We start from the raw sequence: 27775 nt of genomic DNA, 5'->3' as shown, positions 1-27775 counted from the left end.
TCTCTGCCATCTTCAAGCATCTCTAACTTTCCCCCCTTTTTTTATCGACTCGGTGGCATCGTACCCGCATCCTTGGACGTATACAGGCGTGTTTCGCGCTCATTCTTTTACCATCATGCCCTCCCTTCGTGGCATTGAGATATCCATCGTAGCCAGCTCGGATATCAAGAGGCTACCCGAATATCCTCATCCAGATGGATCGTCTGTTCGTCTCACAAGGGTTGGCCCTGGTTGCCACGATCTAAGAGATAAGGTCCGAAATGGCTCACACCTTTCTGCTTCCTCTGACCACCCTAATGCCGAGCCCACCCTGAAGAAATCTAACCCCCGCGTATCAGTCTACATTCCTTCAAGCCCTGGTAAGTCTTACCCTGATATTTCAAATTACTGATATATCCGATCTAAACCGACTCTCAGGTTCCCAGTTTCGGCTTAAATACCTCATTCATCAGCCAGCACCGCCTTCAAGATTTGTCTTTTTCAAGATGATTATCAATGGCCATCCTGCTGTCTCCTGGGGTATTGACACCACTTATTGTGCGGCAGGGAGCGTGTCGAGAAGCCTCTTCGAGCCCGGTGATGGTTTGAGAGACAAGAACGGCAACGTCCCTGTAGGCATAGAGACGCGATATTTCCATTTCGTGCATGGCCTCGACCAGACTTTGGCTTCCGAAGATGGTGGCTTGATCGAGGTTCAAGTCTTTCGCTGTCGGGGACGAAAGCGCATCGCCGTTGAGCTGGATCCCTATTCGCATCTTCATCAAGAACGCCGTGGAATCACGTAGGTTACTCGAACATCGTCTCCTAGATCTTAGTGCCTTTAGCTAATCATCTTCAGGTCACCTAGTGGCGGCTTAGTTAACAATCCTCAAGATGCTACCTTCTACGAATACCACCTAGAGGATGCAAGAGATTCGCCTTACGCGACCTTTTATTTCCATTACCGATCCGTGCAATATCTCGTGCAACGAAACCTTATACCGAAGTACGAAACTGGATTTCGACCGGCGTCTCTAAGTTCAAGGAACTCATCAGGCCCCGATTTTCGAGAGAATTCCGCCCATACGACCTCCTCTCCACCTGCGCATCAACTCGCTATCGGTGTAGAGTTCCTCGACGATAACGTGTTCGACGATCACACCAAGCCCGTTAGCATGGCTATTTCGGATCCGTCGGAAGTTCCTAAAGTAGAGGAATACTCCTTGAGAAGCCCCCCACAACTCGCAGGGGCTCGCCCACTTGCTACTGCCGTTGAAGATGCGGATAAGGCAAAGAGGGATGCTTTTTTAGCCAAGTTGCTACAAAGGCCATTGCCAGAGCTTCCCAAGACAAGTTCTAGACAGGCTTCCAAGAGTTCACTCCGTTCTAGCTGCCCATCTCTAACCCCGTCTCTGAAACGATACGCCAAGAGCGAAGAGTTCGAGAACGAGGAGATAAAGTTGGGTATGGCGCAGTCGGTCTTCCTACCATCCGCGTCGATTAAAGCATTGGAATTGAGAGATACGAATGCATATGAACGGGAGGATGATTCCTCTTCGGACTATGCAGCCTCACTGGACTCCACCGAAGCGTCGCATTCACCAGCACTGCCCTCCCCGACCGGCTATGTTCCAACGACTGGTAGCGTACTTGAACGGCAACTTAAGCAATTCGATTCGCCCGTCGCTCAATCGTCACCAAAATCTAAGGCCAAGCTGCCACTCTCCAAGTCGCAGGCAAACTTGCTTAGCGATGTAAGCTTCCCTGATGTTGGCAAGCTAAAGGTCACCGAAGGAGAGTGGCTTGGGCAGACCCCATCACCCCTACGACGTGAAGGTAGACCAGGAAAGTACCCATGGAGCCCACGGCCAGAGAAGCTCCCTGGGCGTTCTTCGATGATAGAACTTCCTGTCCGTCAGGGGGACGATGAGGATATCAAAGGTTCTGGCGGCAAAGGTGTTGCTCGCGATGTCCGAGCAAGTGCTACGCACGACACTAGATACATAAACGAAGCCCCTGCGGGTAACTGGATCTAGATAGACTGTTGCATATTGTCGATTGTCGAGCGTAATGTTGCTATAACTGAATCTGCGCCAGAGAGACTTAGCTCGTATAGGCACTATTAACTTCTGTAGCTTAGCTACCACCTAGGTACCTAAGGTATACGGAATCGACTGCGCCATATGCAAATTGGCATCCAAGACTACCTGCTTAGGTTACATATTAATCTGTGTGAATTGTAGTTGACGGTACGACTTAAGGAATTGTTTGCTATCTGCTACGTCTTACTAGTAATATAAACCCCGCTGGCTGCATTGGGGTTTACCGGAACCTCAACTCATATCTTACTACGCAATTATCACGTACTTTACTTTAAACCTGCAACAGCTCATAGATACCTGTAATATCTTCAATACCATCTAATTGCTTAGTCGACACCGTTAAAAGCACACTTCGCTCCGCTGGCTTGAACTACTGTGCTATTAGCTTACCAACATGGCTGAACCGAAGCCTAGCCATCTGGAAAGGACTGCGGCGGAACCGCGAGACGAGGTATATTTACTCACACTGACAATAAGAAATTTGTATACTAGATCGTCTACTAACACGTATCTACAAGTCCCTACACATCGTCACGTTGATCAAGATCGACGAGATCAACGACCAAATCAGGCTCTTCCGCCTTGAGCTGTCAACCCCTCTTCGGGTATGTCCTGCTTCTTGGCTTCCCTTACATGCTATTTGATGCAGACACCATACAACGAGTTTTATTACCTTCTCACATATATCGTTATTTTTCTACAATATAGTTCTTACCGGGTCAATGGCTCGATGTCTTCGTGCCCGGCGTGTCCAAGGCGGGCGGATATACTATCACCTCGTCCCCGTCTCTGGCGCGGCCCCATGTCTCCCCGGGACCAGCACAAACTCAAAACCCGGGGTACGTAGAGCTCGCGGTGCAGAAATCGGTTGATCCGCCTGCGGCTTGGCTGTGGCAGAACCCGGATGAGATTACCTATGCGGAATTACGGGTCCGTGTCGGAGGTAGCTTCGTGTGGCCACCGGCGGGTATCGATACGCAAGCTCTAAGACGCGTGGTCTTCGTCGCTGGTGGCGTGGGGGTTAATCCTTTGATGAGCATGCTGTCTAGTATCGCGGAGACGGGCGCGGATGCGCGGTTCCAGGTACAGTTTTTGTACTCGTTGAAAGATGATGGGTCGGGAGGTAGATGCGCGGACCGCTTGCAGTTTGTGGAGAGGCTGGCTGGGATATTTGCTTCGGGGAGGGCGAAGGGGCGGCTAAGGCTGTTTCTTACGGGTGGGAGGGGAGATGAAGGGGGAGGGGTTGTGCGTTGTACGGGAGAGGGAGATGGGGAGGGAGGAGAGAGTGATGTGCCGTTTCAAGCACGGAGGATGACGGTCGATGATATTGCGGAAGCGGTGGGTGATGCTAAGGAGAGGGAGGCTGCGGTTGTGTATGTCTGTGGTGTGCCTACTATGATAGACGAGTTTGTGCTGAAGTTGACTGATACGGAGGCTGGGTTGGGCATGGAACCTCATCGGGTGTTGTGTGAGAAGTGGTGGTAAGTATCTGATCTATATGAAGACATATTGATCAAGGAATGTTTTGTCTAAGACTTTGGGATATTGGGTGCTTGTGTATAGGGGGTTGTGATATTAACAGCTTCTTAGACCTGCAACATCTGGCTAGGGAAAGACATATCACATCTACGCTTAGCATTAGTATCCTATATATACGAATCCCATACCTGAGATATTCCACCAAATTTCCCCAACAAGTCCAATATAACTATTTGCTTGATAATACTATGAACCCAAGAGGAGAGGATGATTCCATCAATGTAACCCCATCCCTGTCCATCTCCATTGGGGAACCTCGGCACGTCCCCGCAAGCTCCTCGGTCATCACTATCGATAGGAGGTACGACTAGGTTATTGACTTACATTGTCCAATGGCACTGGCATTGAACTTCTCGTATTAATAATTATGTATAAAGACGAGACTTGCTGTTGATATAGAGGAGAGCGTTCTAATAAACCATCAGCCAACGACTATTTTCTTTCGCCATTGGACCAACTAGAATATATTCTATCACACTGTTCTTCGTAGATAACATTACATCATGGCCGACGAAACAGCTCTTACCGACTTCCCGTCGCTCTTCTCCCTCAAGGGTAAAGTCGCCGTCGTGACAGGCGGCTCTCGGGGTCTGGGTTTAAACGCAGCTTCAGCGTGAGTTCTCTACACAACACTCCCATCTAGCATCACCATCACAGCCAACCCTCACTAACCTCTACCCCCCTACACCAGTTTCCTCCAAGCCGGCTGCTCCAAAGTATTCATCACCTCGCGCAAAGCCAAAGCCTGCGACGCCGCCGTCGCCCAACTCAACGCCCTCCCCAACCTCCAACCCGGCGCCCGCGCCATCTCCGTCCCCGCCGACAGCAGCACCCTCGCCGGCGTCGAGTCCCTCGTCTCCCAAGTCTCCCAGCACACCGCGCACGTCGACATCCTGTTCGCGAACGCGGGCGCCACCTGGGGCGAGGCCTTCGACACGCACCCCGACACCGCGTTCCAGAAGGTCATGGACCTGAACGTCAAGGGCGTCTTCCTGTGCATACAGAAGTTCGCGCCGCTCCTCGAGAAGCGCGCTACCGTCGAGGACCCTAGCCGCGTTATTATCACGTCGAGCGTCGCGGGCTTGGGCGTCGGCACTACGGGGCCGCAGGCTACGTTTGGCTATAGCGCGAGCAAGGCGGCTGTTATTGCGCTGGGTCGGAATCTCGCGCTTGAGCTGGGGCCTCGCCATATCCTTGTTAATTCTATCTGCCCCGGCTGGTTCCCGACGAAGATGGCGACGGGCTTGTTGTCTATGACGGGTGGTCTTGAGAAGCACGCCGCGCGCAACCCGAACAGGCGGCTCGGCAGGCCCGAGGATATTGCTGGCGTGGTTGTTTATCTGTCGAGTCGAGCAGGATCGCATGTTAACGGCGCGACGATACAGATAGATGGTGGTGCGTTGTGGAATACGGTCTCCCTAGAAGCCGGGCCGGCGGAGCCTAAGCTATGATATGTATGTGTAGTATCGGTGGTATAGCCAGTGTAGCAGGAGTTTTTATTTATTATGATTAATGATATTCAAGCCATTAAGCCATTACATATGTTCTCATTCTTTATGTGCTTTTATCTAGGGTCCAGGTCTACAATGCTAGGTATGTCTAGACAATATCATTGCAAAAATCAAGCTCAGATGCAATGCGTCCCAGATTCTACCAATAAGCTCTAGTATGCAGTCTAGATCTCAGCCCTCACATTAGATTCGTCTTCCGGCTTTCGCGCGACCCAGTGGCTAGCTTTATATACCGTTTGCAGCATGCTCTGGGAATCCTGCACGTAAGGGGCGTGCAGGCCCGTTTCTCGCTTCTCTAGGATAAAACCCATACGTTCCACCAACGCGACGACTTCGTCATCGGTAAGCTCGAAACTTCCGGGATCCGCAATGCCTAAAGAATTATTTTCATCGTAATCACCGTCTCCATCGTATCCATGATGGCCGGGGACGTGATTCTCCCAGTGCCATAACAGAGGTCCAACATTGATAAGAACACCACCAGGTTTCAAACAATTTCTTATTACTTCGAGGTAACGAATTAGATTTGGCGCCGTGTCAAGGAAAAATACGGAAGCTACGGCATCGTAGGTATCTTTGTGGCTTTCATCTCCATACAGGCAGAGGAAATCTGCGGCACACATCTCCATCGAGCCGATTTCTCTTGTCTCCGCCAATGTCGTCTGGGGGTGAATATCTGGGATTTTGTAAGATTTAAATTGATTATCGCGACTCTTGTGGTTTGAGAAGGAGTGGATCCATGGAAATATAGTGTGTTGACCAGCGGTTTCGGTAGAGTTAAGAATATACGACGATGCTAGCAGTTGATGGTAGGAAATCTCGTTGCCTTCCGTATGGTACCCCGTCCGGCAGAGATCAAATACTAGTCGTCCCAGCCCGGCGCCAGGTACCAAAACTTTCATCGGTTGCCGGTTAGGATGTCTCGCCTTCTCATCACTTAGCGCACGGTATATAGGTCCGTAACAGGCATCACGTTCAACAGCGCCCTCGGCAGACCAGTCACGGTAAAATTGCCTAATAGTACTCCGGGCCTTATCCAGATCGTTGTATTTAGCAACACCGGACCATTCCTCAGGCATAGTGAGATCCTTCCCCGAGGCAGCTTCAAGTACGCCAAAGGACCTTAAGCCAATCTTGACGATAATGCGGGCTAGCTCCGCATTGCTCTCGATAGCATCGTCTATGCGATTTAACGTATCCAGATACGAAAAAGGCGGCTGAGCGAGCAATTGCCAGTGGGCCTGAGGGAGAGCGTAGAACGCCTGCCTACGAAGATGGGTACAGTTTAGGTGCGCCGTCTTCGCATATTGGCTATATGAGATTTGTTAGTGTATATATAAACGGGCTAGAAGCGTGTGCGGGTGAGCGACCTGTAAAGGTATGTGATGCCTACTGGAAGCAAAATCGCACCCCCTCTCGGACATAGGAGGCGCTCAACTTGACAAATAATATTCAACAACGCAACAACCTTGTATTACTAACCTAAAAGAATCGAGGGCGCAGAATATGACTCTGATTTCCTCTGGGTCGTCGATGGTTTCTTCGACCCCATTCCACTGAGAATCATCTCTGTAAGCCTGTGTCGCTAGCTCCATGATGAATAACAGCAAATTCAAGAGTTAGCAAACGACGAATAGTCTTATTATATAATCGACACTTCCAATTGGAAACTTTATGATAATTGGTGGGGGGGCCGCCGTTATGTATCGTATATGAGCGAGGGATATCCCCAGATGGAGGGGCACACGGACTATTTGAATAACTGGGCTCTCTTTAACCTTGGCATATCTTTGCTAGGAATATAGAATAGCGATTATACTAATTGCATGATGACAAATTATGTCTCTAAGTTCAAGGGTCTGTAATAATGTCGTATGAATTACAGCGTAAGACAGACAGAAATGTATAAGGTCCGTTCTTGAAGAGATGATGGTTGATGATATAAAAAGTTAAACTTCGAGATTACTTGGAAGAACTACAAACCTCTAGAGTAGGTGCATGTACCCTTAGTAAGATACCCTTAGGTAAGATACTTAGATGGACCTGAAGGAGCCCCAGTCGTTCGGAGATCTGATGTGGGGTACCGCCTTCTGTACGACAGATAGACTGGGCCATGACAAACATCTATTTGTTAAAGAATTGCCCCTAAGCCCCAGCTAAAATCTCACTTAAGCACCCCTATCGCCTGCCCTATCGCCCTATCGCCCTATCGCGGCTGTGCCTTAACCACTAACCCGCTGGCCGCTAACAACTGCCTGCCGCCCTCGACTATTCACTTCGTTAAACACCACGGTTGAATTTTGTCTGCAGTAAAATCATATCAAAATGGCAGAGATAATTGATGAGCCCATCCAGCTCTCATTCCCCCTGCCGCGGTCTTTGGATACGAGGATTCATCTGCGCTTGACCATCAAGTCAAAAGTCATCATGTTATTTCTCACAACTGTAGCTGCAGATGAGGAAGACCAATCAGTTCCAATGGGATCTTTCGTCTACGCTTTGCCTGACGTATGTAATCCTGTTATCATTAGTAAATCCACAACTTACTGAAATACCTATCCCTAGAAATATAACCCAAGCCAGCCGCTTTCAACAACTATCTTCGCTGTAGAAGCAACGCTAGAGTTTACTACTCGCCTGGCCAAAATCCTAGTCAAGAAAACACAAATGCCAGTGTATGTGGGAAATTCCATCAGCTTTGCCAATACCGGACTGGGAGGCACGGTAGAGGAGGAAATGGAAGCTCTGAAAAGAGTTGTTGATATTTCACTTGATAAACTCCAAGGCGTTGTCAAATCGCCTGGCGTCCTACCAAACGGAACGGGTAGTTCTTAAGGACGCCCCTGAGAGCAGATACATACTCTCTTGTGCAGAATCTCAACCTCTGACCACGGCATTTCGAAAACAAAATCAGGTATACGAACTGCTTGAAAGGTCATCCAGCGTCTACCAGCATATGAGCTTCTAGACACCGAAAACTCATACTAAGTAATCCGTCGAGAGGGTTGCCCGAGCATCGAGTGTCACATTGATCAACGGACTATAGACTCATATTATGCTCTCTGAGTGCGTATAGATGATGAGAATGTAGGTATGAGTTACTACGTGAGGCTGTTCTATGGGGACATACATCGAGCCCTATGAAAGTAGCAATATGATAACTTCAATCGAGCCTTGACAATTTTAATGAATCGTTTACCCGGTATCGATCCATGACGTGAGTATCTCTGCTATGATTAATTCACCTTTGCCTATCTTAAAGCTAGTGAACTCTTACACTTTTTTACGTCTTCATTTGGCTTTAACGTGACTACTATAAGGCCAAATCCAGCAGCGTTGCCTTAACTTCACTCTACTAGGCTATTTTAGACTATATAAAACAGAGTTACAAAACAAGATCGATATAATTCTAGCTGATATGTACTTCGTTGGCGTGAATATCATTTAAAAAGAGTCGAAACTTCCAAGTACCACTACGTTACTCTAACATATCCTATAGGTATTCGGATGAGAATTATACACCGTACCCCCTATCTACTCAGAGTATTTACCTGTCAAGTGTTTATTTAGCGGCTACCATCTTTCGATTACATTCAATCCAAAACAGCGCTAATCACCTTGCCTACATCGGGGCTTTAGCATATCTGTGACATATAGATTGTACGAAAGAGGCGTTACTTATACCTCGAGAAACTATTTGACAGAAGCCCTCAAGATACTTGATCACTACCCTCCCTATCACCTACTGCTCAGGACAGCGGCTGATCTGCATCGAATCGGTAGCTCGGGCGGCTATCTGCATACGTCTGAATCCTTGATCATCCCAATACACGTGCAACACAACCTGTTCAGGGCCATGGAACCCAGGGTCTAAGCAAGGTGCCGTTTATAGAGCTGGCGGATCAAATAATCTCCTGTGCAGATCCCCGAGTCACACGACGTCCGCCATCAAACTTACCTATAGCGCTTGGTCATTTTGGCTACCGCAGATATCTGGCTATCTTGTGGAACGCATTCATTCTTGGTAAAGGCCCTGTGAGGACTGCTTTTCAACCCAATGACCCCAGCCTCCTGACAAAGCCATCGTTAGGTAGAAATGGCAGGGTTGCTTATTAGGTGATGTCTCGCACAATACGTTGCTCTCATCATAGTGCTACTCGCTTCTTATCCCATCCAACAACATACTCTAAGTAAAAGGACACAGAATATCTAGGGATCTCAATCATCTATCGATGGGGTGTCGTCTCAGTATATAATAACTAAGCTTGACTGACTGTACCCTTTGCCTTAAATCCACAATGTCCGTCTTCAGTGGCAGCTTGACTCATTATTACACTCATATTGATTCTCGTTGCACAGGGGCTTGTTGTGCGTGGCATCTCAGCATATGCTATCGACCTCATACGTTAGGTATGCATACTTCGTATTCCAGTCCGACTTGGCACCTTGCAGGTTACGACAACATAGCACACTGCGTACACGAAGGCCCGGACAGATCCCGGCCTGGCCTGGGTGTTTACTTCACATGCTGCTTGCCCGGCCCTTATTTGTCGTCTCCAGGGGATATGAAGTATTATTCGAGCTCATCATGGCTTTGAGTCATGTCAAAACTTGACCGGGTTCTAATGCCCTTGTCTTATACATTCGTCCTATAGAAAACTCGTTAGTAAGCAACCGGTTCCGAGATGTTGTTTGCCCTTGGTGACTTTGGCGATTAAGGGGTAACATTAGACGAAGCTAAATATATGTATCTTGTTACGATCGTCCCTTCAATCTATTCGAAAGCAGCGTATAACGGAGTTTTAAGATTCAGAGGAGTGTGACTTTATATATACCTACATACTGGCTTGGCGTATATACCTATGTAATGTAAAAAAGTTATGCGTTACGGAGTAATATAACATTACACCTTTTTTTCTTGTCTTTTTTTTTTTTTTCAAACTTCTTACATATTCCTTATGAACCGAGTCTCAAAAAATTGTGACAATATTTATCTATTTATATTCATATAGTTTGAGGTACCTGGGGAAGTACTTATCTACATGTCGGTACATCATTCTAGTGCAATGGAATACATACATGTACGAAGTACATATATGTACATAATAAACGCTATGACAATGAGCGTCTTACACTAACAAATCTTCCTTGCCAGGCTCTTTTAGGGAGGTATAATAATCGGTTGGGGTCTCCGTATCGATAATGGTTAGGTGGGCGGTGGACCATTATTTATACATGTACCGTGACTAATATATAGGCCAAGTTTGCTAGGTAGGATAGGTACTATCTACTATAGAGCGCCTAGCACTTCTCAAAAGAGCTAAGCACGTTTTAACGTACATAGTAAAATCTGCCACACCCAGCATCACCCCACCATTAACCTTTTTCTAAAAGAGGATTTTAAGCCCTTGGATCATGGTTCAGTAACCGGAAGGTCACGGTCTCCTCGCAAAAGCCAGCAGGAAATTGACACTGGCCGCAACAGGTCATTTGCCCTGTTTTGCATCATCGCGACAATCCAGACTAAACTTTAAAGGACAACAGAGAAAAAGAAGAGAAAAAAAAAGGGGGGAAAAGACCAAAGAAGGTGTCAAAGCTTTCACCCCTCTACCTCCAGAACCTATATCTTCAATTTTCATATCTCACCTTGTTTTCCATTATCGCCAACTGGTCTATCGCCTTAGGATTAGGACCCCACCATCCCCAGAGTCCATGTTCCTGACAATCAACGCTTGATCTTCTTCCCTCCCCTCCCCCTCTCTTCCTCTCTTCTCTTTTATTACCATCGTGAGATCATAGGCATTTAAATAGTGCCTTCAATCTAGGTTTGGGATTTCGAACGCGCACACATCCCGAGATTCTCATTTCCTTGCCGCCCATCATGGCGTGGCAACCCTCGCCCGAGTCCTTGAGCACGCTCGCTGCTTGTCTCAAGGATTCTCTCAGCGGTTTCGACAAAGCTGCGCAGAAACAGGCCGAGATTGTAAGAAATCCCTCTTGTGATGCCCGACCAGGCGATAGCTATGGTTTGATCTATAAAATAGTCATAGCAATTCGAGCTAATACGAAGCTTCTCCCTTGCAGATGCTCACGCAAGCGAAGTCGTCTCCCGATATTAACAACTACCTCGTCTATCTATTCTCCAGCCAGGAACCTCCAAGTGGCCTGCAGTGCTCAGCTGAGGATTACTTTCTTATACGGTCGTCCGCCGCAATTATGTTAAAGAATAACATCAAGACGAGCACCAAAGAAGTTTCCGACAGCAGCCTGACCTTGATTAAGATGGGAATTCCTATGTGTTTGCAAGACAAGAATGCTCAAATTCGTAATTACGCAGGTGTTATCGCAACTGAGATGATTCGTCGAGGTGGTATAATGAGCTGGCCCGAGCTACTACCAGAGCTCTTGAAGATGATTGGCAACGAGTCTGGTCAAGTTACGAACGAAGCACAGGAAGGTGCTATGGCGGCTATGGCTAAGATTTGTGAAGACAACACTAAGATGTTGGAGCGCGAGCTGAACGGCGAACGGCCGCTGAACTTCATTCTTCCCAAGTTGATTCAGGCTACTAAGAGTTCGTTGCCCAAGGTTCGCGCTCATGCCTTGACCGCCATCAACGTCTTTACACCCCGAAAATCCCAGGCCATGCTCAACTCCATCGACGATTTGCTCCAGCACTTATTCGCACTCGCAACGGATTCCAACAACGATGTGCGAAGGCAAGTGTGCAGGGCATTTGCCCAGCTTGTTGAATCTCGCCCGGACAAGATCCAGCCTCATCTCCCTGGCCTTGTCGATTACATTATTACGCAACAGCAGAGTGATGATGAGGATTTAGCCACCGACGCTGCGGAGTTCTGGCTTACGGTAGGCGAACATGAGCATCTCTGGCATTCCTTAACCCCGTACATCAGCAAGATCATCCCCGTTCTTCTTCAGTGCATGGTATATAGCGCTGAGGATATTGCGCTCCTCGGCGGCGCATCTGACGACGAGGATGAGGATGATCTTGAACAGGATATTAAACCTCAATTCGCAAAGAAGCCATCGGCGCGACAGGCTAACAAAGATGGTTCTGCGGATTCCGCCCAGAATGGAAATGCTTATGAGAAATTGGCTAGCATGGACGACGACCTGGAGGAAGGAGAGATTGATGACTTTGACGATGGAGATGACGCGAGTCCAGATGAGCGATGGACCTTACGAAAGTGCTCTGCAGCTGCACTTGATGTCTTCGCTCGTGATTTTAGGGACCCGGTATTTGAGTCCATTATGCCATACCTGAATAAAAACATCAGGCATACCGATTGGCCGTATCGGGAGGCTGCGGTACTCGCGTTTGGCGCTGTCGCAGAGGGTTGTATCAATGTTGTCACGCCTCACCTCCCTCAGTTGGTACCTTACTTGATCTCTCTTCTGGATGATCCTGAGCCTGTCGTCCGACAAATTACCTGCTGGACGTTGGGTCGCTATTCTTCCTGGGCCGCGGATCTGACGGATCCGCAACAAAAGCAACTTTACTTCGAGCCCATGATGGAAGGCATCTTGACAAAAATGTTGGATAGCAATAAGAAGGTTCAAGAAGCTGGTGCGTCAGCTTTCGCTAATCTCGAGGAGAAAGCTGGTAAGCGATTGGAGCCTTACAGCCTCCCGATCATCCAGCAATTCGTCCGTTGCTTCAAGAAGTATAAAGACCGGAATATGTATATCCTCTACGACTGTGTACAGACGCTAGCCGAACACATAGGGCCTGCTTTAGCCCGACCCGATCTCGTCAACGAACTGATGCCAGCGCTCATCGAGAGGTGGACCAAGGTCTCCGACCAGTCCCGAGAGATTTTCCCGTTATTGGAGTGCCTGTCATATGTTGCCATGGCACTGAACGATGCGTTCACCCCTTATGCGCAGCCGATTTTTGTCCGCTGTGTCAACATCATTCATCAAAATCTAGAAGCATCTCTAGCGTTAGCAAATAACCCATCCCTCGATGCGCCAGACAAAGACTTCCTAGTTACGAGTTTGGATCTCCTAAGTGCTATCATCCAGGCGCTAAATCCGGCAAAATCTTCCAAGCTTGTTCAGGAGTCTCAGCCTGCGTTTTTCGAGCTCTTGACCTTCTGCATGGAAGATCCGACAGACGAAGTACGACAGTCGGCATACGCGCTCCTCGGAGACTGTGCTAAGTACGTATTCGAGCAATTGCAATCGTCACTGCCGAACATTTTCCCGGTGCTCTTGAGACAGTTGGATCTAGACAACATAATCGACGAAGAGATTGATAACGGATTCGGTGTCATCAACAATGCTTGTTGGTCCGCAGGAGAGATCGCCATTCGACACAAGTCTAATATGGCACCTTACGTACCAGAGCTTTTCCAACGCTTCGTAGAGATAGTATCTAACCCAGGTATCCCTAAAGGGGTGACCGAAAATGCCGCGATTGCGTTGGGACGGCTTGGACTCGGTAATGGCGAGCTTCTGGCACCGCATCTGGCTAACTTTGCCGAAGATTTCCTCATCTCTATGGATGAGGTTGATCCGTCGGATGAAAAGGCGACTGCATTCCGGGGCTTCACCGCTATTGTCGAGAAGAACCCCATGGCTATGGAGAAATCCCTCTTACACTTTTTCACTGCGATTGCCCGATATAGGGACCTAAAATTGCGTAGTGAGACCAAGAACGGCCTCCATGAGGATTTCCAGAAGGTGAGCAATCGCAAGTCTCTAACTGTTAAAATTAAGATCTGACAAGAATTTAGGCCCTTGGCATTTACCGTCAGATCATCCCTCAGTTCGACCAATTTTTCAGCCAGTTGCAGCCTCAAGATCAGCAGACATTAAGAACGACGTACAATTTTTGAATCAAAGCGTCGCTGATTACGGCGTGAGTAATTCGGGTTCTACAATACTTACGCAAGGTCATGAGTGGATTCACTTTTATGTCTTCCGATACTCATTACAATAGGCGATATACCAAGCCTAAGATCAGTATTGACTTCTCATCTCACATAAAACTATTGCCAGTTGAAGAAGGCGAGAACGTCAACAGCGATTGGTACCTGTGGATCTAGGATCTGCATCAAGATGTGTGTTGCGATACGAAACTCTTAGCTTATCGACCAGCGTAGCTGTTGCAAATTCGGAGGACAGGCACAACAGGTGTTACGCACAAGGCGTAAAAAACGTTAGCATTTTCTAATGGATACGGAATGGCGGTCTAGCCGTCGACGAAAGAAGCCACGCATAGGGATGAATGATGAACGGCATGGCAACGTCGACGACATAACTCACACAGATACCGCCAGGTTGGTAATTTAGGCCTGGGCTAGCTTTTATTTCTCGCACATATGCGAGGGAAAAGTTAGGTGCCAGGAAACATACTTTTGCTACGTTTACCAAAACAAATCATAGTAGATAGCACGTAGTTAGATAGATTAGCATAGCAATTTCTCCCACCCTCCTACCATACGCTCTCCCCTTTCCTCTATCCCTATCTCTACCGAGACGAGAGCGAAGATCATCATCATCATCATCATCATCTAGGCTAGGTTAGGGACTACATTAGGGACTCGAAAATTTCAAAAGAAAATCGAAGAAAGTGCGCCATAAGCTATTATTCTAGATGAGAATAGATAATGTGAATAGATAATGTGAATGACCTAACTAATGAAGATGGAATTTTGATTAGACTCCTATTAGAGCCGCTTACTTGGATTATTAGATAGATATGTAATTTAATGTAGAGAAGACAGGCCCGGATAGATATATGCATATCCGCTTTGATATCTGTTCAAGACACGCAGCACATACTAGTTAACAAGGACGTATGTAGCTCCGGACTTGACATTATTCACCTACTAATATTAATCATTTCTTATTTTAGGCATCGTTAGGGCCTAGGCGATTATACGTGTATATGTACTTGATAAATTCTAACTAGTCTTGCGAGACTTGCTAACGATAGATCTTCATATATGCGAAAAGACAAGGATGGGGGAGTATATTTAGGTCATTACAATTTGTCACGATGAACTGGTAATTCGTTAAAGTAAACAGGGTATAAAATATCGATAATCACAAGGCTAGAAGCGATATTGATTTTCCGCAGCTATTTGTAACTATTTAGGTACTTTAGCTATAAGTAATATCGTCGCGAATAACTCTTCTGGTTTCTACAGCACACAAATATTACGGAACCTGGTACACAATATGAGGTTATTGGGATATCGAATTCTCTTCTTATTAAACTGTGTTATATTCTGATATTCTGATATCGCGATAGGGCACCGTTTCCTCGCGTGCAGATACCGAGCAAAATACGATACAATCGCTTTAGCATCCAAAGGCTATGCTCGTGCCTAGGTACGATTACCAACCACCTCGACCCCGATGGTCCCAGCCCCCACGGTGTCCGTGCCCGCGGTAATCTCCTCTGCCCCCTCTTCCGTACTGCTGGAAGCCACCACGATGATACTGCTGCGGTTGTCCAGGCGGCGGTGGGGGAGGTACAGGCCATCCTCCCATCGGCATGTTAGGTATCCAATTCGGCGGCATGTTTGGCGGGATCGGAGGCGGCGGTGGCCATTGGCCCTGGTAGTTCTGTGGTGGAAGGGGTGGTGGTGGTATGAACTGGCTGAGGTCCGAGGGTAAAGGGGGAAAGGGTTGTGATGGGAAAGGAGGCGGAGGTGTAGAATGCTGCTGGTATTGGGAATTTGGATGTGGTGGCTGATTTGGAAAACCGGGTAGCGGCTTTCCGTTCGGATTGGCGAAGTGAGGAGGGTCATATGACCGCGGAGCAGGCGGCGGACTCCTTCCTTGGGATTGCGAGAGTGGACGATCGTATGGTCGGTCTCCTGAGCGAGAACGAGAACGAGAACGAGATCTAGAACTGCTGTATGATCTTCGCCGATGACGGTCTCTGCTATAGCTTCGTCTATGGCTTCGACTTCGGCTTCTACTAGAGCTTCGCGAGCTAGATACGCGCCGTCGTTTGTGCGCGGGCCGTGATGAGCTACGAGATGAACTTCGTGACCGTGAATGCGAACGTGCTGTACCGCGTCCGCGGTGGCCATTCCCAGGAACGCTAGTCTTTTTGCAGCGCTGTTTCATCTTCTCACAGAACGCGCGAGACCAGCCGTAGTAGCTATCTCCATCGATAACGTCCCCAGTCGTCTCATCAAGCACAATGCGCTGTCCCAGCTGATCGATGTCTTCGGTGTGCTGGTCAACGTCGCGCTGACCTCTACTGTAAATGCGATCCACGTCAACTAATAAGTCTTGAACGGCTTTGGCTAATTTCTCGTCCGCAGGGCCGGCAACAAACTGTAAGGGTTTGATCATGTCGGGGTTCATTGGTCTCGTAGAGTTAGGTTCGATGGCGGGTAGCCAGTTCGCTGCAGGTAAGTCATACCATGACACAGTAGCATCACCATGCATGGCTGGCATGATGAACGGGGCATCTTTGGAAGATCTTGTACCCGTGACTTGGGTGCCGTCAATAGTCGTGTCAACCTTGGTGGCCGAGTGCGGTGCTTCTTGGGCAGTAGTTCGAAGTTTCTGAATAAATGTTTCCGAAAAATACTGCTTCTCGCCCCAAAGGTCTATAAGATCCAATACTTTCTTGGAATGCTTCGGGCAGTTCGGAAAGGCAGCAGCGAGTTGAATGATGTCTGGAATAGCAGGTTCTAGCTTTTGCGCGAAGTTGGTATTCCGGTCCCGGATATGGACATGATATAGTGTATCATTGAGAACGTAGAGGATATGGAGGCGTTTACGTTTCGAAGAAGGCTCGCGGGCTTGCCTACTAGCGGCAAGATCCAAGTTGAAGGACTTAGCCACTGCCGTCAAGTATTTCCCCAAGGCGGCGATTCTAACAGGAGACTGGACTAGGTTCTTTAATATCCAATGCTTGCTTTTCTATGTGGCGACCGTTTAGCTGTCGCACAAGACACCAAGTTTCAAAAGATTGTGTTGCTCAAACCTGAACATTGGGCGGGGAGCATCGCGAGATGGTCGCGTCGAGCAGCTGAAGGAACTCGTCAATCTCGCCGCGCGAACATGATGTTGGATCCGGACGTAAGAGTACGGCAGAGAAGGATACTCTAGCTATAGCTAGCTGTGGCGACGCCATGGTTATAAAGTGATGATGAGAACAATGCCGGTAGAGCACATACTCTCGAGTTTTTGACGGTGGTTGAATGGTGGACAACTAAAGAATAATGATGGTATGATGGAATTCTAAGAAACTCAGTAGATGCAAGGCTCTTAACTTGATTGGTTACTTGAGTAGATTTCTAGTCTGACCTGCAGCACTAACTATATTAAGCTAGATTACTTTAGGTACCTATGGACGCTTGGTGCAGGTGCAGCAATGCAGCATAGCACCCCGGCTGCCCAGTAGATATCAGGATGTTAGGTTAGGTACCTAGGCGTCGGATTAACTAAATATTCCCGATATCCCACTAAGCGGTTCGAAGTTTGTTACCATATGGACATGTACCTAAGGTAGGAAATGTTCAATTTGTTGCATGGAATTTACGTAGCGATTTTGACAAGACCCTTTTTAACGTCCTCACCTAACCCTTCCAGCCCTTTTTGGCCGTGGTCAAACTCATTTGTACAGATACAATCCCAAAATTGATTAGGTAAATATGAGGGAATTCGAATAAATACGCATGGCGCATTACCAACATCCAGAGTTTCAAAATTTCAAGGCGCCGAATTACATAGCCGACTAACTAGTCCGCACCAAGATACCATCGCTGTCATGACGAAAATTTTGGGAATAGAGTTGTGTTCATCCGTCTCTTCTAAATAATATTGTGTACATGCATGTTTTCGTAATGTTCTCATTATGGGGTATGCTCAGCTCGGCTTTCAACCACGACTAGGAAAACCGATCGCCTTTTGGACTCGTAAACGGTGCGCTACTTTCGTACTTGCTCTTTTCTATTACTCGTTGTCCTTCTGTAGCCGGAGCATGCCGCGTTGGTGCTGGGTCGCGGCTTGCCTCTTGGCTTGGTGACCCGGCTGCATCAGTTCGGGCTGGCGTGCCACTTCCATTCGTAGAACCACCCATTGTCGATGCGGAGAGCGGTTTGCTGGGGACATTGCTCGAGTACTCAAGAGAGTCGATCATCTGCTTCTTTCGGCGAGCTTCCTCGAGGCGCGCGGCCCTGTCTGCATTGATGCTCTTCTTCGCAAAGTAGTACGCTCCCGCGCCGGCTATAGCACAAGGGTGAGAAGGAAGCCCACAGTGGCGCAACTTTAGTATAAATACATACCAAGGCAGAGGGAACCCCATCCCATCCTATGTAAAAGCGTAGACGATCAGTAAGAAAATTCATTAAGCAGCGCAGCCGTTGCGATTACCTACCAGAACGATTTGACCTGGAGGCAGGGTGTTAGCATAATTGCGTTGGCTGTACCTGGCCTTCTCTTATAAGATTAGGTACATACTGTATTCATTTTGAATGTTAGCTATGGGTGCTTTGGACCTAGCTTATTGGTTCTCTCAATGATGTCTGAGGGAAAAGAAAAAATAGAGGTGGGCAAGTAGATTAACGTGGGAGGCTCAAAAGAGTTAAAAGATTAAAAAACATTCAAGATCATAAAGTCAAAGTCATAAAGTCATAAAGTGGTACGTTTATTTTTATGATCTCCGGCTATCAGGTCAGGATAGACGAGTACAACCCTGCAAGCACTCCCGTCGTTTTAGCGTACCTACCTCCATTGATGCGTCGACTTTTTTTTAGCCACCGTCTAGATTTAGGCGCGGTCGCCTTCTGTAGCAAGAGCTGGGCGCTGTCGAGGTTCCAGCGTTTGGGGGCACCTGGTACCGGCAACCGGGGCTTATGACAGGGCCTATGACATGCAATAGGCCGGCACCTGCAACTTCTCCTTCAATCAACCATTATGTACCTTGTAAATGGGCAGTGCATGTGCATGCCGTTATTACAATCAGGTACTTCGTACTTGTGATACGTAAGGTTAGGATGTACCTACCTTAGCTGCTTAGGTACATCATAATATACACTACTTTATACAGGTAATGAGGTACCTAAAGAAACGAGCTAAGGAGAGTTCAATGTTTCGTACGAGAATATTACGTAGTGTAACTATGGGTACTAAGTTTGTACTATATGTACAACTGGTACACCTCCATTTTGTTCAAGTCCAGACGGGAATATTCAATGCGCCTAAAGATCTGCAATTCGGTAGCACAAGTACATAGCCACTCACTAGAGGTTTCGCATGTCTGGGACCAAACTCCAAAGGAGAACCCAAATTAAAACGCTCGTTAACCCCCAAAAGACTGCGTAACACATATTAAACCTAGACGAACTTCGAATAATAATTTTTCTTTTCGTATGACTGTATGACCGCATACACGTTACTTCTTCGGGACTGCGCCTCATTCGTTATATCTTTACGTGACAGCGTTGCAACTTTCTGCCGAAGCTCTCGACAGTAAACGCTGAAATTCAATAGACGGGATAAAGAACCTAAAGAACCAAAAAAAAAACCAAAAAAAAACATGACTACAATTAGCGGCCAAAATATCCCATTGATACTATAATATTCGGTCTGACAGCATCGTTTTTCTTATCCAACCAGAATTGTAGGCTTTAACACGACCACGTGCTCATTCATTCGTTGGCACTCTTTGGAAGAAGATCTACACCGAGCACGAACGAAGTGGCGGCCACTTAATTTCTAACCTCTTATTTCTGACCTTGACCTCTATCACTAAAGGCTTACGGTTTAAGAGCTACCGAATTGCCTTGTTGGATGATTCCGGGAGACTAGCTCTTCGGTCAGTGATGCCGTGGGAGCACAAGGGGCGGCATATTGAAGGCTTATAGAGACTGCCCCTCATCACCATGGAGTCTAACGGTCAAGATGGTCTTGACAACTCGTCCTTGGTAAGATACCCTGCCCTCCAGTCCTGATCTAATATACCTGTTACGATACTAACCAAAGCTACAGAGACCAGTCTCGTCCCTGAGGTCTCATTTTGAGAATATGAACCAGCCCAAAGATGGACCAGTAGCTACACAATCTCAGCCCCCACCTACACGAAATCAGTCGCCATCCCCAAATCTTCCCCCGATTCCAGACACAAGACCTACCCGGAGTGGGAATGTGCCAGCGGATAATGGAAAGCCCAGGCCAAAGGAAGTCCTGAATACTACAGGTCTTCATTCTGCTCAGATCGCGAACCCCTCGCCGTTAAGCCCTAGACCTATCAGGCCCCCTGCCGTCTTGGTTGAACCACCTCAGTCACCACCGAAAGCAAGACCGCTCTCTATCCTACAAAGCGATACGAATACCCACCTTTTCCCTGATCCCTCGAAGACTCAAAATACTCCAGTTACTTCTTCACCTCGACCCTTGAAGATCTCTAGCCGACCGCATACTCCCATACTCGAGCCCGGCCGATCTCCTAGGCTCGCTGCTACTCAACCGCCATCACCGCCTCCTCCGCGAAGATCGGCTGAGCTGAGAAGAGAACGTGAATCTAGGGCATCGCCGCCGATTCCTCCACCTGTTAATCGTGCTGAAAAGCCAGCCAATAGACTCTCAAGGCTGATGGAAAATGCAAACAAACTAGAATTAGCCCCTCAAATTGCAGAGAAGCGTTCGCCGTTCAATAGCCCTCCTTCTAGCGCCAGCAGCCCCGATCGTGAAGATCCGCCAGTGCTCCCGACTCGGCCAGCACGACCGCCGATTCAGACGACCGTGCCGAGGACTAGCGCATTGCCATCAGGCTTCGATCCTCCCCCAGTTCACCATACAATTGCAACCATACGTCGAGACTACGAAGTCAACGGAAATGCCAGATCACCTGTCACTTCTCAGCTTGCGGACAAGCAACCTACTCTCCCAGCTCGACCACAGACTGTTCCGGATCCAGCTTCTGCCCGAATTCCAGCAAATACAGCCGTGAGGCCACCACCTCGACCTCCGAGACCTGTTGTGACTACTGCTAGTGCTACTATAGAAAACCCCCTATCCCCCCAGCCTAAACGTGTAGTTTCAACACCAACTACTCAATTTGTGCCTCCCCCGTCACGCACTCACGGAAGATCCTTAACAGTAGATAGGAACTCAGAAAAGGCTCCTGTCGAATCCTATGATTCCACGAGAAGGCTAGGCGTAACTGATGCGGATAGCCGCTCTCCTGAATCTTCAGGCCCTACCCCCACGGGTCACGTAGAAATTGTAACTCAATTCCCAGACACTACCAGAGTGAATCGGCGGCCGCCCTTCATCAAGCAAGGCACCCATGAAATTTCTACCAAGTACGATACTAGGATATTCGATGTTTGTGGGCAGTATGTATGTACCACCGGTCACCTCACCCGAGTCTGGAGCTTGCTGGATGGCGAGCTTCTCATGAGCTTCGCCCACGGAGAGGGAATTAAAGCGACGGCCGTAGCGTTTAAACCTACATCAGATATACAAGATGAAGGGACGCGAGTCTGGATTGGCAACAATGTCGGCGAGATTATGGAAGCCGATGTCACGTCTCAGGGTATCACCGAGAGTAAGACGAACGCTCATGGACGGTACGAAATAGTCAAGATTTACAGGCACTACAACGAGATGTGGACTCTGGACGAAGGAGGAACCTTGCATGTTTGGGGGCCAGAGAGCGACGGAGTCCCGAATCTTGGCGGCAACCCCCATCAAACTTATAGGCTACCTAAAGGACATACTTTTTCGATGGTAATTGGCGAAGAATTATGGCACGCAACGGGCAAAGAAATCCGCATCTTCACTCCTACTGCCGGCGGTCGGAATCAACTGCAAGTCCTTATGAGACCTTTAATCTCAGAAGGAGCAGGCGAAGTAACATCCGGGGCTCTTCTCAAATCGCAGCCTGGGAAAGTTTTCCTCGGTCACAACGACGGCAAAGTCAGCATCTATTCTCAAAAAGATTTTACATGTCTTAGCGTGCTCAACGTCAGCTCTTACAAGATCAATTCTCTAGCTGGTGTGGGTGGTTATATGTGGGCAGCTTTTAATACCGGGAGAATATGCGTGTACGATGTTGCAGAGTCGCCTTGGGTTGTTAAAAAGGACTGGCAAGCTCATGATAACCCGGTTATAAAAATCATTGCCGATCCCTCGAGCGTCTATAAGCTCGACCGCTTCCAGGCCGTCACCCTCGGAGCCGACAATACGATAAAGTGTTGGGATGGCTTACTCCAAGACGACTTCTTAGAAAACGAGATGAAGTCCCTCGATGCACAATATTGCAAATTTGAAGACATTAGGCTTTTGGCAATGACATGGAATGCTGGGGCTTCAACCCCGAACAGCCTAAGATACTCCGAGTCGGATGCCACGTTTATGCAAAATTTGCTGCAGTCGAGCGATTCGCCCGATATTCTTATCTTTGGATTTCAGGAACTGGTTGATCTAGAGGATAAAACCGCGACGGCAAAGCGCTTTTTCAAGCCGAAGAAGAAAGATGCGTCGGACCAAGAGCGGATGAGCCATCAATATCGAGATTGGAGAGATTTTCTCGTTAGATGCCTAGACGACTATATGCCGGCCGAACATCTCTATCACCTCCTCCACACGGCGACTCTGGTGGGTCTCTTCACTTGCATATTCGTGAAATCGACTCTCCGCGATCGTATACGCAATATCAACGGTTCCGAGATAAAACGTGGAATGGGAGGCTTACACGGCAACAAAGGTGCCATTATTATACGATTTATGGTGGACGATACTTCGCTCTGCTTCATTAATTGCCATCTTGCGGCCGGACAGTCATCAGCAAACCAGCGACACAACGACATTGCCGCAATTATGGAAACCGCTCTCCTTCCTATAGAGCGCGACCCAAGTGTTCGTATCGACAGTTACATAGGTGGTGGCGACGGTACCATGGTCCTCGATCACGAGTTATGCCTACTTAACGGTGACCTTAACTACCGCATTGATACCATGTCGCGGGATACGGTCGTGATCGCTGTAAAACAAAATAACCTGGCCAAACTTCTGGAACGTGATCAGCTCCTCGTAGCCCGTCGGAGGAACCCTGCATTCAAACTTAGGGCATTCGACGAGATGCCCATCGAGTTCCCTCCCACGTATAAATATGACGTAGGAACTGATAATTACGACACTAGTGAGAAGAAGCGCTCCCCAGCATGGTGCGATCGCCTCCTTCACCGAGGTTTTGGTAGAATACAACAACTTGAATACAGACGGCACGAGGTCCGTGTGTCTGATCACCGGCCCGTGACTGGCCAGTTCAGGTTTACTGTCAAATCTATCTCACCTAAGAAGCGGACGTTGGCTTGGGCAGACTGCCAGCAACGCTTCGAGAACCTCAAGGAGAAGGAGGCGAATGCGGAGAAGTGAGTCTAATCGCATTCTCCCCTTTCCGTGTGTTCGATACAGCTGCTGACCTCAGACAGGCTTTATTATCTTACGAATGTTATCGGGTATGATTCAGATACAAGCATGAGGTTGATACGCGAAAAGACAACCAGATAATAGACCAGTCCGGGTCTACATGGAGGAATAATAAGATAGAGAAGCAGTCAGGTCCAACTTTGCTTGCGAAGTTAGAGGAATAAACGTGGAAAGCGAAGGGTTCTTCTAACACCCATGAGAGAAGATGAGGCAGGTTCAAGAAAATAGAGAGCCCGCGTAATGATTAGTTACGATATAGAACGACAAAAAGATGGCAAATTCGCCACTAAAGACGGACTGTTTTCAATGCCTGGTTAGATGGTTGGGCCTATGAAAGATGAATATTGTCGATGTTTAAGAAGCAACGATAAAAATACTGCAATAGAGAATCAAGATAAATAATGAATCCAAGAAATCCTAGGGGGAGACGACGAGGCTTCTTGATCGTCCGAATCAATACTCGGTCAATACTAAGTACATGTATAATTTTTATAGGTGGTGTCTGGGAATAAATACGTAACGGATGTCCGTCATCGGCTCGTCGTTTGATTGGTCTATCCCGATCCCTTTCCAGGGGTACTGAGAATAGATATGCATCCGCCGGTATCTGATATATCTCATTTTCCTCCTTTTTGATCCGGAACTAGATAGATAAGCCGGCACACCATAAAGGCAACAAAAGGTAAAGATACTTACCTAGGTAGATACAAGCCTACCTAACCCAAGCAGGCTTCTACGTATAAGTTAGGAAGAAAATATATCTATTACCCCTACTATCCACTTACATAGGTAATCAATACAACTCGTATTTGTCCCTTTAACTTTTAGTTCAAGTCTTATGTGGAGTCGTCGTCCGTTCCAGCGAACCTTGAAGGGTTACCGATTTTTCCCTCTTCCCGCTTTCTTTGACGTAAAAGGGTATTACGAATTCCAGGGACCGGGTTCCGATATAGCTCTCGGTGTTGTTTTTTCTTATATCTTGGCCGACGAGCTTGCGATTTATAAGAAGAACTTTAGTGAAGATCGCTAATTTAAGTGAGATAACAAACTACTACGAGTTGAGTATTAGGTATTGCCACTGCACGGCGAACGGCGTGGCTTTTCTTTGCGATAAGAATTGTTGACTTCGTTGCTTAGTTGCTGGCTGGCTGGTTGATTGATTGACGGCTTGGACGTGCGACGAGGACACGTCTTACGGCGTCTCTAAGAAGGCGGAGATATAACTTATAAGAGCAAGGAAAAAGAGGATATCTCGCCCTACCTCTCCTACCTGCTCACTTGCGACGATGGGGGGCATCACAGCTGCCGCAAGCGGCAATGCTGAAGTTACTACATATCCTGAGTCGAGAGTGCTCATCATCATCACCGGAGGCACGATATGCATGCAGCCATCGGCGAGCGGCCTCGTACCCGTCGATGGGTTTCTGGATAATGCGATGGCGCCGCGTCTGTCGTTCAACGATATGTCAGAAAGAGGTACGTTGCATTTCCAGTTGGGATAAGCATGTATCAGACACGGGAGTCAAGGCTATGACTTGGGAAGATTTAAATCTTTGACTAGGTGCTCTATACGAGATGGGCTGAAACTATGAGGTGATAGCTAACTTTACGCAGTCCCGTTAACCGCGGTTAAGGACGGGGTTAAGGTTACCATCGATAGCTTACGCACACCGCCGAGTTCATACTCGAGACATATCCGCTATGGCGCTCTCGAATTCTCACCGCTGCTGGACTCTTCCAGTATAAGCAGCATCGGTTGGACTCAGATCGCTACGACTATCAAAGCCAATTATCATCTATTCGATGGCTTTGTGGTACTCCATGGAACTGACTCTCTGTCTTATACGGCTTCGGCTTTGTCTTTTATGATGGTACGTGGATATGCCACACGTAGAGAAATCTAGTTTCAAACTTATCCCTATAGCTCGAATGAATATCTCGAGTGAAGTCATGATTTTTTTAGGCATCACTAATATTTATATTTATATATAGGAAGACCTAGGTAAACCGGTAATCTTGACCGGCTCTCAAGCCCCCATCTTTGCACTCCAGTCAGACGCTGTCGATAATTTACTCGGCTCCCTCATCATAGCCGGCACCTTCACAATCCCCGAGGTGTGCTTATTCTTCCACCACACACTGTTCCGCGGAAATCGCACGACCAAGGTTTCCGCATCCTCGTTCGATGCTTTCGCTAGTCCCAACTGCGCGCCTCTAGCCAAGGTTACCAGTCTCGGTGTCGACGTGAACTGGTCGCTCGTACGGCGGCCGACTAAGATCGCACAGTTCCGCGTCACGTCGTACGTGGACACTGCACATGTAGCTTGCGTGCGCATCTTCCCGGGTATCAAGCCTGAGATGGTGGACTCGGTGCTTCGTGTGCCGCACCTACGCGGGTTGATCCTCGAAACATTCGGGATGGGTAATGCACCCGAGGGCGTTGACGGCAGCCTGACTAAAGTCATTGCCGCAGCCGTCCAGCGCGGTATCATCATTGTCAATGTCAGCCAATGCACCAACGGCTTCGTATCGCCGCTATACGCACCTGGGTTCGCGCTCGGTCGTGCCGGCGTAGTCTTCGGCCACGATCTTACTTCCGAAGCCGCACTCACTAAGCTCTCGTACCTCCTCGCGCTACTCCCCGGACCCAGCGGTGAGGGAGGTAACGCAGCGGAGATCACAGCGCGCATGAGCCGGTCGATCCGCGGCGAACTAACCGAACTCGCCGCAATAACATCCTTCGCACACCCATCAGCCGACCTGGACACCTCGTGGACGGAGCGTCTGACCGGGCCAGAAGTAGCGTTCACGGCATTGGGATATACAATCGCGACAGGAAATCTACAGGCTACTATCGAGATCCTAGAAGCCGCAGACCGCGACGAGGGCGAGGGCCCGATGGTGCTACTGCGGCATGCAGATTATATGGGTAACACCGCCGTGCATCTCGCAGCACTGGGACCGGAACCGGCGATACTAGAGGAATTACTGGTCAGGGGGGCGAGCGTGCACGCGCGTAACCGCGCGAATAATACGCCGATGTTCCTGGCGCAGAGGGCTAAGAATGACGAGTGTATAAGGTTATTGAGGGAGGCAGGAGGGATGTTATGGGAAGAGTAAAAGGGGGTAGACGGGGTTGAGAAAGGGGGCGTGACGGCTTGATCTTAGCATGGCTTCGGTCACAGTGGTTTCATCGTACTACTAGGTTGAGTAAGACGATGCGTGTTACATAGAGACTTGGGAGTATAGTAAGGGGGATATGGTATATGGTATATTGCTTACGTGTGATAGAAGGGATAGATTGGGTCGGTTTACTACCTCATATACAAACTAGGCGCTTGATGTTGACAGTGTTCATTTAGCACCCAGGGGGTTAGCACCTTATGTGCGGCGATGAGATTATTTATAAAAGTTATCGACTTGAAAATAGTATCTCATGCCCATACGTAGGCAGGTATATAAGCTGTTCTATGTATGATTAGAGTAAGGAGATATTTATACGTTTCTGTCCCACAGTGTTACTATTGTTGACATCGATACTAATCAGCCGGCCTTGGATGAAGAGATATTTTGACAAACAAGCAAGAAAAAAAAACTTTCAATATTGCCATAAGTACAGTATGGTTCAATATCACCGAGCCATAAGGGCGAAAAAAATAAAAAAATAAAAATTAAGGGGTTGCTTATCCCAGGTAACTGGGAAGCATCAGGAATTGAGCCCGATGCGGGGGTCGAACCTATCAGAATATGTTAGCTAGATGTAGCAGATGTAGTAGATCTCACGATCAACTTACCCGCAACCTTGAGATTAAGAGTCTCACGCTCTACCGATTGAGCTAACCGGGCTACTGAGCTAAACCAGGCCGGTGGTGACCGGGCCACGGTTGGGTGACGACGGGCCTGGATTTTGATATTATAAAATTGTGTAAAGGAAGAGGGTTCAATATTGAGCTAGCCAGACCATGTAATCCCTAATCCTAGAATAATTCTAGTGGGACCATTTGTTAGAGTGGGGATGGAATAGTGCTTTTCTAACAAGACACGCCTATATACACATCGTTTTCACGTAGGTATACCTATCTTGTCTGGTAGTAGTTGAAAGGCAAAATTACGAATTACATACAACATGCCATCGTCATAGGGATGTATAGCTGATTATTCGTGAAAGACTGTAGATAAACTATTTTCTTTTATTATTGACTCGGATAG

General features: G+C 47.9%; 10 protein-coding genes and 1 pseudogene across 11 annotated transcripts; 7 read left to right on the top strand and 4 right to left on the bottom strand.

The window, feature by feature from the left end:
• Nucleotides 1-115: 115 nt before the first annotated feature.
• Nucleotides 116-2540, top strand: F4817DRAFT_364791 (uncharacterized protein; the record flags this gene model as incomplete). The annotated part of the gene is made up of 3 exons (XM_049306793.1): nt 116-359; nt 418-781; nt 839-2540. 3 exons carry the CDS (start codon nt 116-118, stop codon nt 2013-2015), a joined length of 1785 nt encoding a protein of 594 aa, XP_049163597.1. The 3' UTR covers nt 2016-2540.
• Nucleotides 2246-3785, top strand: F4817DRAFT_323900 (uncharacterized protein). The gene is made up of 3 exons (XM_049301565.1): nt 2246-2532; nt 2600-2686; nt 2790-3785. The coding sequence occupies exons 1-3, from the start codon at nt 2476-2478 to the stop codon at nt 3564-3566; spliced, it is 921 nt and encodes a 306-aa protein (XP_049163596.1). The 5' UTR covers nt 2246-2475; the 3' UTR covers nt 3567-3785.
• Nucleotides 3785-5162, top strand: F4817DRAFT_323898 (NAD(P)-binding protein). Its single transcript, XM_049301564.1, has 2 exons — nt 3785-4233; nt 4312-5162. The coding sequence occupies exons 1-2, from the start codon at nt 4124-4126 to the stop codon at nt 5069-5071; spliced, it is 870 nt and encodes a 289-aa protein (XP_049163595.1). The 5' UTR covers nt 3785-4123; the 3' UTR covers nt 5072-5162.
• On the bottom strand, nt 5163-7080 carry F4817DRAFT_323896 (N2227-domain-containing protein). Its single transcript, XM_049301563.1, has 2 exons — nt 6614-7080; nt 5163-6442 (listed from the first exon to the last, which is right to left on the bottom strand). Exons 1-2 carry the CDS (start codon nt 6724-6726, stop codon nt 5296-5298), a joined length of 1260 nt encoding a protein of 419 aa, XP_049163594.1. The 5' UTR covers nt 6727-7080; the 3' UTR covers nt 5163-5295.
• Nucleotides 7081-7309: 229 nt separating this feature from the next.
• F4817DRAFT_83729 (uncharacterized protein) lies at nt 7310-8174 on the top strand. The gene is made up of 2 exons (XM_049307942.1): nt 7310-7639; nt 7697-8174. Exons 1-2 carry the CDS (start codon nt 7457-7459, stop codon nt 7964-7966), a joined length of 453 nt encoding a protein of 150 aa, XP_049163593.1. The 5' UTR covers nt 7310-7456; the 3' UTR covers nt 7967-8174.
• Nucleotides 8175-10839: 2665 nt separating this feature from the next.
• On the top strand, nt 10840-14368 carry F4817DRAFT_83708 (armadillo-type protein). Its single transcript, XM_049307941.1, has 3 exons — nt 10840-11114; nt 11216-13837; nt 13891-14368. The coding sequence occupies exons 1-3, from the start codon at nt 11013-11015 to the stop codon at nt 13990-13992; spliced, it is 2826 nt and encodes a 941-aa protein (XP_049163592.1). The 5' UTR covers nt 10840-11012; the 3' UTR covers nt 13993-14368.
• A 941-nt stretch (nt 14369-15309) lies between these two features.
• F4817DRAFT_323890 (uncharacterized protein) lies at nt 15310-17393 on the bottom strand. The gene is made up of 2 exons (XM_049301562.1): nt 17112-17393; nt 15310-17047 (listed from the first exon to the last, which is right to left on the bottom strand). Exons 1-2 carry the CDS (start codon nt 17259-17261, stop codon nt 15500-15502), a joined length of 1698 nt encoding a protein of 565 aa, XP_049163591.1. The 5' UTR covers nt 17262-17393; the 3' UTR covers nt 15310-15499.
• A 48-nt stretch (nt 17394-17441) lies between these two features.
• On the bottom strand, nt 17442-18853 carry F4817DRAFT_323888 (uncharacterized protein). Its single transcript, XM_049301561.1, has 4 exons — nt 18590-18853; nt 18507-18520; nt 18415-18440; nt 17442-18355 (listed from the first exon to the last, which is right to left on the bottom strand). Exons 1-4 carry the CDS (start codon nt 18596-18598, stop codon nt 18018-18020), a joined length of 387 nt encoding a protein of 128 aa, XP_049163590.1. The 5' UTR covers nt 18599-18853; the 3' UTR covers nt 17442-18017.
• A 550-nt stretch (nt 18854-19403) lies between these two features.
• Nucleotides 19404-24104, top strand: F4817DRAFT_323883 (DNase I-like protein). Its single transcript, XM_049301560.1, has 3 exons — nt 19404-20055; nt 20120-23508; nt 23569-24104. Exons 1-3 carry the CDS (start codon nt 20014-20016, stop codon nt 23645-23647), a joined length of 3510 nt encoding a protein of 1169 aa, XP_049163589.1. The 5' UTR covers nt 19404-20013; the 3' UTR covers nt 23648-24104.
• A 620-nt stretch (nt 24105-24724) lies between these two features.
• F4817DRAFT_83643 (asparaginase-domain-containing protein) lies at nt 24725-26783 on the top strand. The gene is made up of 3 exons (XM_049307940.1): nt 24725-25042; nt 25181-25437; nt 25559-26783. Exons 1-3 carry the CDS (start codon nt 24853-24855, stop codon nt 26684-26686), a joined length of 1575 nt encoding a protein of 524 aa, XP_049163588.1. The 5' UTR covers nt 24725-24852; the 3' UTR covers nt 26687-26783.
• A 499-nt stretch (nt 26784-27282) lies between these two features.
• On the bottom strand, nt 27283-27412 carry F4817DRAFT_t6 (annotated as a pseudogene). Its single transcript has one exon. The product of its transcript is annotated as a tRNA-OTHER (tRNA).
• Between the last annotated feature and the right edge of the window lie 363 nt (nt 27413-27775).

This window comes from Daldinia loculata (assembly GCF_022478755.1).
Source record: "Daldinia loculata strain CBS 113971 unplaced genomic scaffold F4817scaffold_2, whole genome shotgun sequence".
In the NCBI taxonomy this organism is placed as follows: Eukaryota; Fungi; Ascomycota; class Sordariomycetes; order Xylariales; family Hypoxylaceae; genus Daldinia; species Daldinia loculata.
This window is presented reverse-complemented; position numbering and strand designations above follow the sequence as displayed.

Coding starts and splice junctions, on each gene's coding strand:
- F4817DRAFT_83729 (XM_049307942.1), top strand. CDS start 7,457: ATGGCAGAGATAATTGATGAGCCCATCCAGCTCTCATTCCCCCTGCCG. Junction 7,640..7,696: donor TCGTCTACGCTTTGCCTGAC/GTATGTAATCCT, acceptor ACCTATCCCTAG/AAATATAACCCAAGCCAGCC.
- F4817DRAFT_323898 (XM_049301564.1), top strand. CDS start 4,124: ATGGCCGACGAAACAGCTCTTACCGACTTCCCGTCGCTCTTCTCCCTC. Junction 4,234..4,311: donor GGTTTAAACGCAGCTTCAGC/GTGAGTTCTCTA, acceptor CCCCTACACCAG/TTTCCTCCAAGCCGGCTGCT.
- F4817DRAFT_83643 (XM_049307940.1), top strand. CDS start 24,853: ATGGGGGGCATCACAGCTGCCGCAAGCGGCAATGCTGAAGTTACTACA. Junction 25,043..25,180: donor CAACGATATGTCAGAAAGAG/GTACGTTGCATT, acceptor AACTTTACGCAG/TCCCGTTAACCGCGGTTAAG. Junction 25,438..25,558: donor CGGCTTTGTCTTTTATGATG/GTACGTGGATAT, acceptor ATTTATATATAG/GAAGACCTAGGTAAACCGGT.
- F4817DRAFT_323890 (XM_049301562.1), bottom strand. CDS start 17,261: ATGGCGTCGCCACAGCTAGCTATAGCTAGAGTATCCTTCTCTGCCGTA. Junction 17,048..17,111: donor GCTCCCCGCCCAATGTTCAG/GTTTGAGCAACA, acceptor GTCGCCACATAG/AAAAGCAAGCATTGGATATT.
- F4817DRAFT_83708 (XM_049307941.1), top strand. CDS start 11,013: ATGGCGTGGCAACCCTCGCCCGAGTCCTTGAGCACGCTCGCTGCTTGT. Junction 11,115..11,215: donor CGCAGAAACAGGCCGAGATT/GTAAGAAATCCC, acceptor TCTCCCTTGCAG/ATGCTCACGCAAGCGAAGTC. Junction 13,838..13,890: donor TCCATGAGGATTTCCAGAAG/GTGAGCAATCGC, acceptor ACAAGAATTTAG/GCCCTTGGCATTTACCGTCA.
- F4817DRAFT_323900 (XM_049301565.1), top strand. CDS start 2,476: ATGGCTGAACCGAAGCCTAGCCATCTGGAAAGGACTGCGGCGGAACCG. Junction 2,533..2,599: donor CGGCGGAACCGCGAGACGAG/GTATATTTACTC, acceptor CGTATCTACAAG/TCCCTACACATCGTCACGTT. Junction 2,687..2,789: donor AGCTGTCAACCCCTCTTCGG/GTATGTCCTGCT, acceptor TCTACAATATAG/TTCTTACCGGGTCAATGGCT.
- F4817DRAFT_323896 (XM_049301563.1), bottom strand. CDS start 6,726: ATGGAGCTAGCGACACAGGCTTACAGAGATGATTCTCAGTGGAATGGG. Junction 6,443..6,613: donor TGCGCCCTCGATTCTTTTAG/GTTAGTAATACA, acceptor AATCTCATATAG/CCAATATGCGAAGACGGCGC.
- F4817DRAFT_323888 (XM_049301561.1), bottom strand. Junction 18,356..18,414: donor ATGGGGTTCCCTCTGCCTTG/GTATGTATTTAT, acceptor CTTGTGCTATAG/CCGGCGCGGGAGCGTACTAC.
- F4817DRAFT_323883 (XM_049301560.1), top strand. CDS start 20,014: ATGGAGTCTAACGGTCAAGATGGTCTTGACAACTCGTCCTTG. Junction 20,056..20,119: donor GTCTTGACAACTCGTCCTTG/GTAAGATACCCT, acceptor CCAAAGCTACAG/AGACCAGTCTCGTCCCTGAG. Junction 23,509..23,568: donor AAGGAGGCGAATGCGGAGAA/GTGAGTCTAATC, acceptor GACCTCAGACAG/GCTTTATTATCTTACGAATG.